We start from the raw sequence: 16,474 nt of genomic DNA, 5'->3' as shown, positions 1-16,474 counted from the left end.
GTTTATTGTATTTGCCCCCCCATTTGCTTTGTCAGACTCAAAAAGGTCTTAATAACACCAAAAAGGGACGTCAGACTTCCACAAACCACGCACTGGCTTTGGTGCGTATTCAAGAATACAGTACAAGAGTACAAGACCAAGATGAAAGTTTTACAAATATTTTATTTCATGATACACAATTATGACAAAACAATGAATTCGTAACTCTCAAACAAACGTGAAGAATTACTAGTGTACAAATCTAGTTCACGAGGAAAGAGTATTGTGTCAAATGATGAGAAAAAAATAAAAAATAGGGGGCTAAGCGCAATTGTATGTTATGCAGCGTCTATCAAAGCGGCTAAATGCACAAGTCTTCACGGGATTTACATCATATACTGTTACTTTTATTATATACAGGCATTTCAGTTGTGTTTGTGTGTGTACTGGAGACTATCCGTGCAACTTTCGGGTTAATGCTGGGCACTTTTCTGCGGACGATCCAAGCACTAGGTAATACTGTGATCAAGTGGCCGCCTGGTCCTCTCCTTCCGTGGAATGTGCATGTACAATAATGAGTTAAGTCAGATCAACACTGTATTTAGTGAGGTGATCATAGAGTTCACAGTGATGGATAGGGTGTGGGGGGTAATTACACACATTTTCCTGATATAGGAAATAACATAGAAATAATACTTCGTTTTATTCTCACAATACATGTGTGACATAATAATAATAATAAAAAAACTCCAAATGTTACAGGGGCCATACTGTGGCTGAAATAATTTGGATTTCTAAGGCTCAACAATCCTGTGGTCAAGATAAAAGTGGGAGAGCTGCGGGGGTTGCCATCATGCAGTGAAGTCGCTCTCAAGTCCATATAGATTTTTAGGTAGTTATGTTGGGTTTTAATGGTCATCAGGTGTTTTTTAAATTTTTTTGCCCACTTCTTTTCAGCTATTCTTTCTTTTTGTCCTCATCTTTCCCGTCTTCCACTGCGCCATTGCGTTCCTCCTCTTGAGAGGCTCCTGTCTGTTCACTTCCAGTCACCGTGGACGTCAGGTTGCTCTCTTTCTTCCATTTCATGCGCCGGTTCTGAAACCAGATTTTGATCTGCCGCTCTGTTAAACAAAGCGCATTGGCGATTTCGATGCGTCTGCGCCTGGTCAGGTAGCGGTTGAAATGAAATTCCTTCTCCAGCTCAAGTGTTTGGTAACGAGAGTATATTTGACGTCCTCTGCGTCGGTCTGTCCCGTAGCCCACTCCTGCTGGGGTGCAAAGTAAAGTCACTATTTTAGTCGTTTACAAAGCGAAGACACATTTCACATATACAACGAGCCCGTGCTTATGATCTGATTACAATTCCAGGAAAACTGAACATAAGTTTTCCCCGTCGTTAGAATCACAATTGTAATCTAAATCCACAAAGCAAAAATAAACACATTTTAGCTGTAACACAAATCCTATCTCAAAGGGCATCTTAGCTTTATAATCTAAAATTATGAAAGCAATCTAATGTATTCTCTGTGTCTCACGCTACTGATTATGGCTACTATATCATTCTTAAAATGAAAGCTGTTTGTTTGCACATGTAAAGGCCCATCTACAAGTCGAGGGGATACAGTAATGTTTTATGGGGCCATAAAAAGTAACTTACTCTCTTGGTAAGACATATCGTAAAACTGGCCCATTTCCTTAATTTATTTGTCGTAGTAAAACTCACCGCTGTGTGAGTTCATTCGCTGCATCCACGGGTAGATCGGAACGTTACTTTTCTGCTCCTGGGCTCCTGCTCTTCCTTGATCCAGAGTGTACTCTTGAGCAATGTGGCTTTGTGTATTGAGTCCCATGTTTGTTTGTCTGCAGCTTGGCAGCACGTCCTTGTCTTGAAGAAACACGTTTGATCCATATTCGTACTGTGCCCTGCCAGACCCAAACACGACATTATCTTGAGGAGAGTAGAAAGGTGCATATATCCGATTCTGGGTCACAGCGGCACCGTACGACGAAAAATGTCTCACTGTGTCATAGGTGGTGGAGTTCAGGGGTACGTTAGGCAAAACATCTTGACCACCGGATAAATGGCAGGAGAGCGACGGGTTTGCGAAATAAGAATTCATACCTTGCCTGTAACCCTCTCTCCAACTCTCCCCACTTCTTTATCGCTCTCTTTTCAATCTCCTTCTCAGTAAATCTCTCTCTCGTCTCTGTCAACCAACCACACCTTTCTCCAAAACTCTTCTTTTTTTCTCGACTTTCTGCTTCCCTAACTGGACGCGGGCTACTTTGTGGATTCAATATTATTAATTTCCAATCTCCGGTTAAGACGCACAAACCCGAGTGTTATAGCCGAGGCTTGGCTCGGTGAGAGACAATATGACAATGTCAGCTGACCGTTCTCCACCAATTGAGACGCAGGAGTTGAGGAGAAACTGTAGCTTTTAGCTCAGAGCTTGAACATTAGTGCTAAATGCCGATAAACACAACGTAGACTTGGAGTGGCACACTATGCAGCCCAGATGGATGAGAAGTTTTTGGCTTGAAGTTTAAAAGCATGTGGTGTTTAAGGAGAAAGCACGATGCATAATGTAGCCAGTGTCATTCAGTATAGTGATCACATTCAGGGGGAGGATGAAATGTGAATAAAAATGCATGAAATCATGTCCATGAGAGGCTTAAAGCATGCAGTTTAGAAAAATATAACTATTAAATCCATTAAGTGAGACCTAATGCAGAACCATTAGCTGTTATATTAAGTTAATATGTGAGTGACTGAATGTGTGTGTCCTGTACTTAGTTTTTATTTCACAACAGCACTGCAGAGACACAGCATGTTCTCCTCCGCTTCCTTTGTGAAAATACTAAAAGGAATATTGGCATTTGTTGTTTACCTCACTTATATCCTCGAGTTTTCAGCATACTGTTAATGTTTCCTTTGTGTATGAATTATCTGGCATGTGAGCAATTTCCATGCTTTTGCAGTGAACTGGGGGAGGTGGTGGTAAGAATGCGTTTATGGTCTCTGTTCTGCGAGGGCAATAAAACAAGTGACGTTCCCCAGCTCACCAACAACTATCTCTGCAGCAAAGACTTGCAAACGCAGGCTGCAATCTCAGGAAAGAAAGCCCCGGTCACAGCATGTGGAGGCAAGGCAAAGGGTGGTGGGGGGGAAATCGCGTACAGGTATGGCCGACTAGTTAAGAACTGCGTATGAGAAGATGACTTCTGCCACCATCTTGAATAATCAGTTATATGCAACTAAAACGTCAGACAACATCCTCCACAGGCCAACTGAGCCCGGTGTTCACTCTGAGCGTCCAGGTACAGTCTCTCCTTTAACTCCTAACACTAAAGAAGCAGGCTTCAATTTTTTATTTTATTTATTTATTTTTTTTTACACATACGAGAAGAGTAAAAATGCAACGTGTGAAAATGCTTATGCAGATGTTCCTGTCTTTTCCTCATGTTCTGATGATACTTCGACATTCCTCTGACACACACACACAGTGGAAACAGGAACCTTTAATTATCTCTGCAGCAAATGATGGGTTAGGAAATGACTTGGGTGTTTTGCACAAATCTAACAAAACTGAAACGCATGTGTGGTCGAAATATGCTGCCTTTAAATTTGTGCATTTCCGCGTTTAAGGTAATATAGAAGACATAGTCGTTCGCTCTCGGTTTCCTCTGTTCAGCGTAATTAAATTAGAACATTTTTTTTGAAAGGTTGACAAGAGCCCATTTTATTCTGAACCCCCTTTTAAACCGAATGAAAAATAAAACTTCCAAAATGCACTTGAAACCACAATTCTCATTCTGGCGTTTAGCAACGAGCCATAATAGATACCAATATAATAATCAATAAAGCTATTGAAAATGTCTGTTCAAACGCAGTCGCCGTGGCTACAGCAGCCTTTTGCTTCACCCCATTGATTTCTTCAATAGAGTGAATACGTGCAGCCTAAACGTGCAACATTGTTTGGTCTGTTGTTTGGGACCCTGGATAGCCCATAAAAGAGACAAGAACAAAGAGGAGGAAGTAGCTGGTGCAATAAAAGTTTCCCTTCACCTATTCGTGGCCATATGTGACATCCGCGTCGCACAGATTTGAGGCAAATAAAGCGCAAAAGTTGGAGCCTGTTTGGTCCTAATACTGCTGCCCTGGGATCGTTTTCCCCCCCCTATTTACTTTGATTTTTGATTCGGTTGATGACGGGTTAAATCAACACGCTTTATGTTTCAGGGTGAAACTCCGGAATCCTATTTTAAATAAATTCATTTTTTTTTTAGAAGAGTGTTAGAGTTTGAAGAGATAATGTTCTTGGAGATGTTGGACATACATATAAAGCGAATTTCCCACTTTAACTGGGACATTACATTTTAATTAATACAAATGAAGACTAAAGCATGACAAATTGAGTGTTTGGTAGTGTTACTTTATCAATTTGTCAAGCTCGTGATGCCTGGAACAACACGTGTATTGGATTTGAGAAAGTCTATTTCTGTTTTTTTTGTTGTTGTTTTTTTTTTCTTTCGTCTGTGCGCAGTCGACATATTTTATTCCGCGCAACAAACCGTTTAGATTTCATATACGTCTACGTTTCAAACGTTTTTTCTTTATTGCTTAATTAAAACATACTACATTTATTTGGGTTTCCAAAGATTTCCCCGATTGTTGTTCACACACAAACGAAAATCCCGCTAGTACCTTAAGTCTAGGTTGTAAATAAGGGCTGAACAGTAAAGGCAATGTGTGGAGTGGAGAGGCTGGAATGCAGCAGAGGTTGTGTCAGTGTGCAGAATTGGAAAGGTCATTCTTTCCCCCGTGTTTTAGTGTTTTATTGCGGCCCGTGAGGCAAATCATGTGCGGCTTTTGATGCGCGCAGGAAAGAAGCCGTTTGGTCCACATTTCCACGATATTTCAAAGGACATTATGACCAATGAGGAATGGGTGAACACCGCGGGTTTAAGACGAAAATAATCAATTATTAATAATAGCCTAATACTAAGCAGAGGAATTAACAATTAGCTTTAATAATTTATTAATGAATGTGCTCTTAATTTGTAGTAATATACGACGATGCGCAATGAATGCGTAACGCAAAGCTCCTTATTATTATTGTCATTTTTATCATTATTATTACCATTATTATTATTAGTTTGTGTTGTAGTGTCGATTATAAACATGCTTGAATTAGTTTGAAATTTGCGCTTTAATTGGTTCTCGTGCTGAAGGCCTAACCTTAACAGCCTGCTCGTCTGCTGCACAAAAGGGCCCATCCACGAACCATAGCTCCTCTTTTACGTGCTCGCAGATAGCTTTCAATATCTAACGTCACAACATTACTCAGTGTTAGTTATACGGGACCTTTAAAATTTCTACATTATCAGCCATGATTAAAAACACAGCGAGGGAGGCTGCGCCTGCTCAGCCTCTGATGCTTTTTCCTCTCCCCCGCTTCTAACCTTACTAATAAGGAGTAATTCACATACTAACAATGTAAAGCCCTCTATAAGCACTTTACCATCGCTGGCTTGCCCAATTAATGTCCGGAAGTGTTCGACTTTATGCTCGTTAAGCACTCAGGAAGCTGTTGCCCAATGAGCGCATGTTGATCCACACATCATAAATTATGACCATTAGTAGGCAAAATTTTTGGTCCTGTCGGGATTCGTAAGTGAGGTTCTAAATGTGGTGATGCGGACAGATTCATGACTTCATGGAGTTTCATGCCAACCTATCTCTGCTTTTTGAAACACCGCAGGGCAAAACAATAGACTGCGGTTTTCCCCTCTTATTTTAAACCAAGATTTACCTAACAACCCAAATGGCATCTATTAAAAAGATTGTCTTTCTTTCCCTCTCTCTGCAGGCTCAGTGTTGGGCTGCAGCGGACACGATCCATTGAAACGGCGATGTTTCATAAGGGAAAAGCAAACAACGTGTGTAACAGTAGGTTTTCAGACTTTAAAGGCTTCTAGGCTTTGTCGGTAATTGTATTTTACAAGAGTGAAACGCAGGGCTGCTGAGCTTCAGCAGGAGACAGAAAAGCATGCAATCATTTTATTACACTAAACAATATTTTGTCTCTGCACAGACAATAATAAAAAGCAGAGGAGGCAATACAAACTAAACAAGTTGAGATGAAACAACGGAGCACCACACACACAATATATATATAAAGATGCCTCAGGATAAGTCTGCAATAGATATACTCTGTGTATACACTTGAAATGCAAAACAAGTTTAGTATTCATTTAAATTGTATTTTTAAGTTTTATTACACACGCCTTCTCCCTCTCTCTCACACACACCCACACACACTCACACACCCAACACACACACGTAAAGCAAGAGTTTCAGTCTCCTCTAAGTGTTGTATCAAATCTTGATAATATTTAGGAAATAATCTGTAAATATTCTTTGTATTTGTTTTTGTCAAAATGTTGTTAAGAAATCTAAAAACTGAAGTGTGTTTGATGCAACTGTGCACCATTAGTGCTTAATTTACTACCTCCACTCACTACAAATTTGTTTGCCTCGATTATAAAGCCACGATGAGTAACATCAAATGCCTGGTGCTGTTGCTGCTGGTTTCTATATTATTGGGGATATCTGTGATGATGTTTGCCTCTGGTGTAAATAAAACAACGTGCTAACTTCCCACAGTGTCGTCGGTGATTATGTGATAGAACAATGTCTTAAACAAATCACTGCATTTCATTACACCCGAACCAAAAAAAAAAAAAAAAAAAAAACAGGTTCCAACGTGACAACAACAACAAATCAGACACTCAGTAACACTCGGCTTGTGCAGTTGCTCGCTGGCAGCAGTGTATCAGCTGGGTCAGCTGACATCCGCAGTGAACCGCCGCCGAAAACCAGCAGCCATAAACAACAAGCCTCAACACCCGCCCACTTCCACATGCAGCACTTCTGGTCACTAGGGGGCACTGCCGCGAGCACGCTACCAGTGAGTCACTGTGTACATAAAATAGCCTATATGTGTATCATGTCTACATGTGTGTGTGAAAGTGAAATGGTTATAGAAATGTTATTCAGGCTATTGACACAAACCTGGATTTAACAAGTGACAACAAGCACGTAAACAGTGTGTAATTAGAGTAGATCAGCCTGCTCTGAATGTAATTTGTCAGTGCCTGGTCACAGGGGCCTATGAGTGATGGGAAAGTTTACTATCAGAAGCTAATTTATTACAACAGATTGGCAAGGTGGCTCCAAAACGCGCTGATAATGTGGGCTAAAGCGGTCAGCACACATGCAGGTGCTGCTACACCAGATACTGAGGAATAATGACAACCGCTCCGGGCATCAGCAGCCTCCCAGGCTACAGGTCAGGTCACAGCCACACAGAATACACACCTTCAACTTCTCATGATCTCACTCTCCTGCATCATTAATCAGCTTCAACGCGGCAAACACCAGCTCATAGAATATATATATATATATATAAAAACATTGTGCAATCTTACCCGAGCAGGCTCTCTGTAGTTTGTAGCGTCACTGTGGTCCAACACAGCAGATGAGGGGTCACGATGGCGAGAGGGAAATATCAACACGGCGCGCATCTCCCGTATACTGCTGGCTGTCCTCACATTCCGGTGATAAGGAGCTAATGGAGGCAGGGTGTCTGTTTGCAGGGAAAAGTCTTTTCTAGCAGCCTTGCTTGATCCTTTTGCCTTCCCAGTCGCGGTTTTATTGCCTCCGGTGGGGGGGATAAACGCAGGCAGCGGCGGCTGGTAGAGGCGGCGACTGTCCCGAAGATCCCTCTGTCAGGAAGTCGGAGATCGGGTGAATATCACACACAGCAGCGGCAGAATGACCGAACAGCAATTTTGACATTAGAGTAAAGAAAATAAGACGTTTCTACGCCCCGGCTTAGTCTGCTGCTGATACAAGGGAAGGACCAGAGAATAGACAACAGCATAAAGTTCATGTTCATAGAGCGTGTGCCACGTGGCTCGCTGCAGCCAATCGCAGGAAGGATTCAGTCGTAAACTTTTATTACTCAGCTGTAAATTTCTCCCTTTAACAACCAGGAATGTTAGCACCCATCTTTTCCTTTCGTTTTTTTTTTTTTTTTTTCGATTGCACAAAACTCAAAAACGGCCACACAATATTAAGTGCGACGCTGACATTTCCCAATATGTCACACAGATCAGACATGCGTCAAAATATGACAGTTCCCCTGGTGGACCATGCTGTGTGGCACGATGAGGCAAAGCCAACGGGAAATAAAAGTGTGTGAGTGAGAAAAAGGGTGGGGAGATAGGAAAAGAGATAGAGAGACGTGGAAAGAGACAGACAGACAGACGTCTAATTAAACTTCAATTAGGCTCAACTATACTTCCATTTTAGGACCTCTGTCGCACATGACAGCGAGCAGATGCCATATTTGGCAGCCTCAACTGCATCCAGCATCAACTAGAAGCTCCAGTGTTCAGACAGAGCATTAAAATGGTTCCAGATTTAGCTAATTTGCTCTTTTTTTTTTAAATTTGAAAATTAGGCAAGGTGCAGCTCGACCCTGCAGAGAGGACACACACAACATCAGCTCCCAAACCTCATGACAAGCAATCTATATACACTGTAAATCTGGTGCAAACTTTCAACAAGAGCCATGAGTAATGACGCCTTTGGAAATTACGGACATAAATTCTACATTTTACAAATAGGGAGAGGATAAGGCGGCCAAAGGCTTTATAAGAGAATGTCTTCGCCTCCAGCAAAATATCGAAATACATGTGGAAAAAAACGAGAGGTTAAGAGGATTCCAGATGAAGAGAACAACACAAGACAAATCTATTTCATTTGAGCGCAACACACAGGATTTATCTCGTAAATCCTACCACTGCACGATTTCTCGCCTTTCTTAACAAGAAACATATGACATGCCGTCTAAGTGACGACAAAAAAATAAACAACCAGTTATATATATATCCATATATATATAAATAATAATATATATAGAAAAAGCGTACCATACTTGGACGGGCGGTGCATCCTGTCCTTGCAGGCCATGATCTCCAAACTGAGCCGCGGCACACGGAGACAAAAGATACAGGCCCATCTGAACCGTGTGTTTACACCGCCAATAAAGTTTACAGCACGTACACTAAAGTTTATTGGTAATGTCAACCCTCTGGTAAAAGTACACAGACACACACAAAGAGACAATCCGGGGTGCAGGATAGCTGTGACTCGGGGACACATCCGGAATTTTCTAAAGACTACACGCCCGCAAATAGAGAAATAAACATTGAATGCAAAGGCTTTGACGGAACATTGTTCCATCCAGGAATAATATAAGACACCACTGGGGCAAAAGCCATAAAATGGAAATATACAAGACTTAGCCCTATTTGCTTCTGTGGTTTCGGCCTGGACAGAGAGGAAGGAATAATATTTAAATGTTTAAAAAAGTCAAGAATTGCAGCTCAATCCGCTTTTTACTCTTAAAATGAGAAAAAACACGTATTTTTTTCATTTCACTTCCATTCGTTAGGCTACACAGTGCTTCAGCTTGAACCAAGCAGAATACAGTTTGCCTTCTTAAATTTATATTTTATAGGTTTAAGTTAATTTACTAATGGAAACAAAACGATTAAGAAACTAATAGTAGGGAAACGATGAAGCTTCGTTATTTTTTTCACCGTTTCCTAAAAATACAAACTTCAAACTTTTAACTTCCTATTAACACAATATAGCTAAAAATAATTAAATAAATAATACTACACATTTTAAGTTGAAGTAACCGCATAACATTCACTGGGGGAATAGCAGTCTCCTAACACCCATAGCTTCCAGCAGTCTCCTCAATAAAGCATTCACAGATTCTCATATATACGCATCGAATGGTTCAGCTTCAGCTTATAAAAATAGTTCATAACTGTGCAGACAGGCTAGACGCAGCACCTGAATAATTTAGCTGTCTGACACCGAAACTACATAGAGAGACTGCTGCTTATATGTTGTGTTACTGCTAATAATTACGGAGGTAGTTTTAATAATACACCAACTATAAAATAATAAATTCGTCTAATTAACAAATCCCCTTTCTAATTTAAATTCCGCTTAAACATAAAGAAAGGGTGAGGTAGGATTACACGTTTTTGAAAATGATGGATCAGATTTCCACGTGGCAAATATAAGTATTTTTCCCTAGTGCAACAACACTACAACACAGGCGAACCTACAGTACATTGGTGTGTTGTTGGATTTTGTGTAGCCTGCTCGTTAACTTCGTTTATTCCGAACAGTCATCACGAAAAGCAGCAGCAGCTGGGCGGAAGAAGAGGAGCCACAAGGTGTTACCTGCCCTTGGCCTCCGGTTCGCTTTGATTTCAACGCTCTGATGCTTTCCGGAGGTTTGTCTGGACACCAAGTTTCACACAACACCTTGCGCTGTATAGACAGATAGGCTGAAAGCGTCCCCCATGCTCTGCCATTACTTGGTCTGATTATTAACATGGCACGTCAGATGTTTGTTCATCTCATCCCAAACAGCCATTATTCATCCCAAGATTCATTAAGAAAAGCTTTGGGTCCTCCCAGAAGAGAGGAAGTTTCTTATTAAGAGGATGAATCAAATACGACCCAGGCTTTTGAGAGTAGTCATGCTGTGGATGGGATTTGCAGCCTTTCCTTAAAAGGTAAAGGGATACATCTGCAAACGCATATCTGGCGTTTTTATTAATCGAATGAGTTGGAAAGTTTAAATTAGGCAAACTTTAGTCAGACGGATATTCAATATGCCATCTCTCCCCCTCCTAGCTCTGCCAGTAAATGCTCCGGGCGCGTTTGGACCGAAAATCAAAGCATCATCAAAGAATCAACATTGCTGCACATTAGGTTAATTCTTCGTTGAGTTGTTTTGATTAATTGTATAAATTTAGTTCTGGGAAGAATCCGGTATGAGAGCTGGGGGTCATATTGAGCTCTGAACGTTTCTATGTGTCAGAGAATATAACTTATTAAAGAGACAAACACTGAGGAAAAATACCACATGTTTTCACTTCTTCCAGGATGTATGCACCTCGTTTTTATGTACGCGTGTATGCGAGCTGGGAATGGTGGGGAGTAATGTTTCCCATAACCGAGGCTGTAGTGTCAATAAAAAAAGCAGAAATGATTGTGAGCCATCTTGTTTATTTGTGATTTTACATCAACAATGGCGAGGGGGGGACACACAATTCCGTCTTTCACAGGAGAAACACCAGGAAACGAGCATATTTGTTAACATCAATATATAACAAGACGTACATAAAGATTATATTCAGTGCAAAACAACTACGCTATATCACCAGCACATTAAAATAAAAATTCCCTTACTTTAAAATCGTTGTAATTGTAGCAGGTTTTTAATCATACACAGTGAATGTGCGTTATAGGCAGTTTTAGTTGTTGGGGAAATAGCTTGCGATCAAATCAGAGCGATGCCACGAGTGTGGAATATAAATTCTGCAAAGGCAAAGCTCTGAGTTTAGGTAGTGCCGTGGTACAATCTCAAAATTGTTTGCTTGGCTTTGAGCTAATTGTCTTCCCAAGACTCACATAATTGTCTTCAACAAGTGTATATCGTGTATTGGGTAAATGCTACATACATAACTTAATAATATAAGGTTGATATAGAACACTTTAAAATTAAAACCATACGAAATCTCTATATTCAGAAATCTCTATTGCAATTTCCCCAGGTTTAGGTAGCATCAAAGGATTTCAAACGATTGCATTTCCCTGGTAATCCTAGAAAAAGATGTCTGAGGAGCTAATGGCTATCTTTGTCTAGGCCATTCACATGAAAACGAGTAAAACAGTAACAGTAACAATTAGAATAATAAAACTTGTGGTTTATACATAGGCTGTGAGCCGATGTAACTGCTGCGATGATGTCTGAACACTCACTACTAAGTTAGAGGCCTACGTTTTCGGAAAGGCTACTGTGAAATGACGTTCTTATTAAATGTAGGCTATAATCTATTTACAACACAGGTAGGCGTTGGTCATGTTTTGATCTCGTTCAGCGTTTCTTCTTATTAAGAGCGAATTGGTAAAAAAATAGCTAAGCCATTTTCCATCTAACATGCGTTTTAAATTTAGCCTTTTATTTTGCAAGGTTGAGAGCTGTGTCAAAAGAAAATTCGCTACAAGCGTGTGTAGCTTCTACAGAAATCCAAATGCGTTATCGTGTTGGGATAATCGAGAGTTTATGTTTATTTATGAGAGCAATATTGGTGGGATTCCTGTTCCCTCTTGACAAAATGGTAGGGTGGTCATAAAGTTGACGCTCTCTGCCTCCTTGTGACTCTGTTTATGGGACCTCTCTTTTTCTCTTTTTCAGCCATATAACCATAAAAAGGACCATAAAATCACTCCTTGGTCTCTTCTTTCTCTTCCGCTTCTTTCTCCTCTCCCTCTTCCCCTTCACCGTCCTCGTTGCCCTCTTCCTCGGCTTCAGCCTCTCCCCTCTGACCCGGAAACTTGTCTTTGTTGTTCTCTTTTTTCCACTTCATCCTCCTGTTCTGAAACCAAATCTTCACCTGGCGCTCGGTGAGGCTCAGGGCGTGGGACACTTCGATCCTTCTCTTGCGGGTCAGGTAAGGGTTGAAGAGAAACTCCTTCTCCAGTTCAAGAGTTTGGTAGCGACTGTAGGTTTGCCTCCCGTTCCGTCTTCCTGGGGCTTGAATAAAATAAAGCCAGAGGTTAGCTGGGCTGACTCTCCCAAAAGAACATTCAGACGAGTTCATTGTGCATTTAGCTTTTCCTTCAATAATCTAATTTAGCTTTCACATACTGACTGCCAAAGAACGGGGAAATGTCTTTTTTTTCTCCCCCAAGTGTAAGTTGGGTAAATCTGATTTTCCATTAGCAGTAACATCAGTCAACGCTTATCCCAACCAGAGTCATGAGGTCCATCTAACACAGGCAAACTGTAAATAATAGTCTTCTAAGTTACAATAATTGACACTAATACAGTTCTGCCTGCAGAGTGATCAGCTGTGGGGTGTAACTTTTACACCCACTTCAACAAAGCACTGAGTGAGTAAAATATTGCATTTCTATTTTCTAATATCAACAATTAATCTACGTAAATACAGACAAGTCGTCCAAAATTCTTTCTAATCTAATATTGTGGAACCACAAAAGACGTAATCCACATATTGTATTTTAGATTTGAAGCATGTTTAGAGAAACGTTCCTGTGCAGCAAGATGGCCTATAGAAGCCTGATTGAGATTTCCATCCAGCCACTCATACACGCACATGAGGAAAATAAGGAGAGAAGGAAAAGTATGAGAACAGACAAAGCTGCTCTGTATCAACAGATGGGGACATGCTGATCTCTGTGAGCAGATAAAAATGAAGCTTACACCTGTGTGGGGTTAATGTAGCCTGATAGCCTGGGCAGATTGATCCACCAATGCAGGAGATAATATCCACAAAGCCCTTATGATTATAGCTTTATGAGCCACATTGGGCCTGTGGGTCAAATTACTGCAAAGCCCTTAAAACCCGGATTCTGGATATAGTCGGGGTATGTTGTGTTTCAGCTAACCCTCCTCCTGTCACTCTGCCTGCTGCTAGTGTGCGTGGTGCCATCATATTTTGAACCATGACTTATTCATTCCTTCTCATAGTACATTTAGACTTCGTGAAATATCTTATGTGAACGATAATTGACTTCAAAGAGCTGGTGTCATGAGCTGTGATCAGCAATTCAGCGTTTAGAGGCACTTTTGAAAGCAGCCATTCAGCCCTGTATGGACATGTGCTGCAGAGTAACAGCAGCCTGCAGTTCAGGTTGTATGTGCCCCATCATGTTCCCTGACTTATTTTGTTTGTAGACTTTGTAGAGTTTAGAGACATACTCGTGTATACATATTTAGCACGCGTTCACAAACACATACATACACACACACAGGCACAAACACACTGACGCACGCACACGCACCCCATAGAGTAACACAGAAAGAATAGGAAATAATTATATGATTCTGACCGTGGGGTCTCATCCAAGGAAACATAAGACTGGGAGAGGAGTTTTGATTTAAGTGGCCTTGTCCTTCTCCGGGGTTAGAGCTGCTCGACGATTTACAGTCTGGGTATTGCGCTAGGCTTGCGTCTTGCTGGGTACCATAAAGCGTTTGCCTCGGAAGGGCTTCATATCCATAAAATTTCGTTGCGTCTCCGTGGCAAGCCAAAGCGCAGGGGTTTTGCTGGTATCCGGGGTTGGAGATCCCCGTGGTCCCGTGGTGGAAAAAGTCCTGCACATGATGGGACGGGTGCTGAAAGCCCGGCGCGGCTGCTCCGGGTCCGTAAACCAGCGTGTGGCTGCGGGCAACGCTTTGTGGAAACCTGCAGTCGTAGTAAGTTGGCTCCAGTGACTCGCTGCCTTTGTATTTAGAAAAAAGAGGGTTAACAAAATAGGAGCTCATGTTTAGTTAGCATCAAGCAGACGGGCTCTCTCGCAGCAGAATATCTCCTTTAGGATGATGGCAGCCTTTTGTTTAGGGTCCCAACTCGCACAGCGCGCACAGGCAGACAAACCGGAACTAGGAGAAACGCTGCCCCTTTGGACAATCTACGGCAGCTCACTCTCTCTGAGCCGTGCCTCTCATCGGATTCCTCTCGCAGTCGTGAGTGCTTTTTCCAGGTTTTGAAGCCTCAACCCCGGCTCATGGCATGTGCTTTAGAATGTGCGCTAGCTAAGGTTGAAGCTGGCTTGCTCGACCGGCACAGTCACAGTCGCTGCTCTTTTCTTTCTTTTTCCTTTTTTTAGCTTCCCACCCAACCACCCCCACCACAAGCGCCCCCACCCTCCTCCACCCCCCCACCCCTTCATCTTTCCATGACCGGTCAGACGTGGGCCCTACGTATATCCACCTTGAGAGGGGCTTCACTAATCATAACCAACAATCTAAGAGGCTGTAAATGTGATCAATGTTATGTTTATCACAAAGAGCTTTGTTGCAAGCTGATCAGTGGAGTTGTGGAATGGTTAAAATGAAAAGACTATAAAGCATGATGCATTTCCTCTCTGGTCTTAATTTATCGTTGAGCTTGTTGTCTTTGCATTGGGATTATGGGGTGTTTAAAGCAGGGAAGATCCGTCCTTTATAAGCGGATAAATATGTTATGATATGTTGGTATTTGGCCTGTCAGACCCTTAGGGTTATACACATTTCTAGAAATCAGTTGACCTTTCACTGGCAACAGTAGGTCAGCATAGCATTTTCACGATGAGTTCACTGTGACCAGAGTGCCGTAAAACAACATTAAAACACAATAAGCAATGCACATTGGAAAGAAAAACTGCAAGAAAAAAAAATAATAAGACAAAACATCCTCCTCGTTGTGATCAAGCACAGGCCAAGACGATACACTTGCGCCGGGCGCTGTAAAACACCGACACACGCAAATATAAACACGACCTAATACTAGCTGCCACTTACTGACCCCGTAAAAACCGACGAGGACGAGTAGTAAATCTCCCACGCGGAGGAGTTCATAAAATTTAACATTGGATGTTTAGCTGCAATCAACGCGCGCACGATTCCCTGCGCAATAGTTGTACGGCTCGCTCTCTCTCCAAATATGCCAGTGTGGTTTTTGTGGGGTTACTGACGTTTTATACACATCATCGTAAAATATGAAAGGCGCACTGGGTGAATTTATAGACCGTTCACACTCTATAAATATGCAGATTGCCAATCACTTCTCGGAGACTTTGGACTGCTGCTACAAATGTTTTAACTGACAACTATTAAAGATACAAATAAGAGGGTGGCTCTGTTTTGCATCTATTTATTTCATTTATTTACTGTGTCGATGCTGCGATTGTTATTATTATTATTATTATCTGCTGTTATTGATTTGTTGATTTGACCGTCCACGTGGCTATTTATTTAACTGATGATAATACAAATGCGTACAAGTGGTTAATAAAATACACTTTATCTAAATGTGGTTTCTGGCTCTTTCTGGCTCTTTCCATTAAATACATTTCACTGTGGTTATTCTTTTGAATTTACACAAAGAAAAATAAAGCCAACATATTTTTTTCCCAAGACGTAAAATCCACAGGATCATGTTGCATTATTCCATTTGTGCTCAGGTATTATACATAACGTGCTGCACACGTACGCCACACAAATGCAGATATTGTTTCCTCTTTGTTAAAATTAAAACCTGTCTGAGCAATATTGTTCTTTATTCTAATGGGAAGTCAACGGGTAGCAATTATAAATACCAGCCCCGTTAATCCATACTTTTACTGGATACGTTTATTTCTATTTTAAGTAAAAAAAATAAAAATAAACAAAAACATAATCATAGCTGCAAATGAAAATACAAAAATAAATTCCGTTCCTGTGCTCAATCCGTGCCCAAAAACAACAGGCAGCTCGCTAAATTCCGGAGTGCTGCTCTGTGGCCTATTACACAAAATGCGGTGAGTGACCATATCTGTCATTTT

At 41.3% G+C, this 16,474-nt stretch overlaps 3 protein-coding genes across 8 annotated transcripts in view; all 3 read right to left on the bottom strand.

The window, feature by feature from the left end:
- The window catches only part of LOC311494297 (homeobox protein Hox-C10a-like), a 59,181-nt gene that overhangs the window by 24,773 nt on the left and 17,934 nt on the right, over positions 1-16,474 (bottom strand). For 2 of the 5 annotated variants that reach the window (XM_084553274.1, XM_084553275.1), the window contains exon 3: positions 7,474-7,770. The exons of the other annotated variants lie outside the window; for them this stretch is intronic. The gene's annotated coding sequence lies outside the window, so the exon portion shown is untranslated. The remainder of the gene's footprint in view (positions 1-7,473; positions 7,771-16,474) is intronic. 5 annotated transcript variants of the gene reach the window in all.
- hoxc6a (homeobox C6a) lies at positions 145-6,151 on the bottom strand. 2 transcript variants are annotated; one of them, XM_084553548.1, is made up of 2 exons: positions 1,703-6,151; positions 145-1,247 (listed from the first exon to the last, which is right to left on the bottom strand). In XM_084553548.1, the coding sequence occupies exons 1-2, from the start codon at positions 2,097-2,099 to the stop codon at positions 937-939; spliced, it is 708 nt and encodes a 235-aa protein (XP_084409674.1). In that variant the 5' UTR covers positions 2,100-6,151; the 3' UTR covers positions 145-936. The 2 variants fall into 2 exon arrangements, with proteins under 2 accessions (XP_084409674.1, XP_084409675.1); XM_084553549.1 differs by having other exon boundaries at positions 145-1,244.
- Positions 11,102-14,693, bottom strand: hoxc8a (homeobox C8a). The gene is made up of 2 exons (XM_084554001.1): positions 14,000-14,693; positions 11,102-12,680 (listed from the first exon to the last, which is right to left on the bottom strand). The coding sequence occupies exons 1-2, from the start codon at positions 14,433-14,435 to the stop codon at positions 12,370-12,372; spliced, it is 747 nt and encodes a 248-aa protein (XP_084410127.1). The 5' UTR covers positions 14,436-14,693; the 3' UTR covers positions 11,102-12,369.

The sequence above is a fragment of the Chelon labrosus genome (assembly GCF_963514085.1).
Source record: "Chelon labrosus genome assembly, chromosome: 10".
NCBI lineage: Eukaryota > Metazoa > Chordata > Actinopteri > Mugiliformes > Mugilidae > Chelon > Chelon labrosus.
The sequence above is the reverse complement of the archived record's forward strand: the minus strand, read 5'-3'. Positions and strand labels throughout refer to the sequence as shown.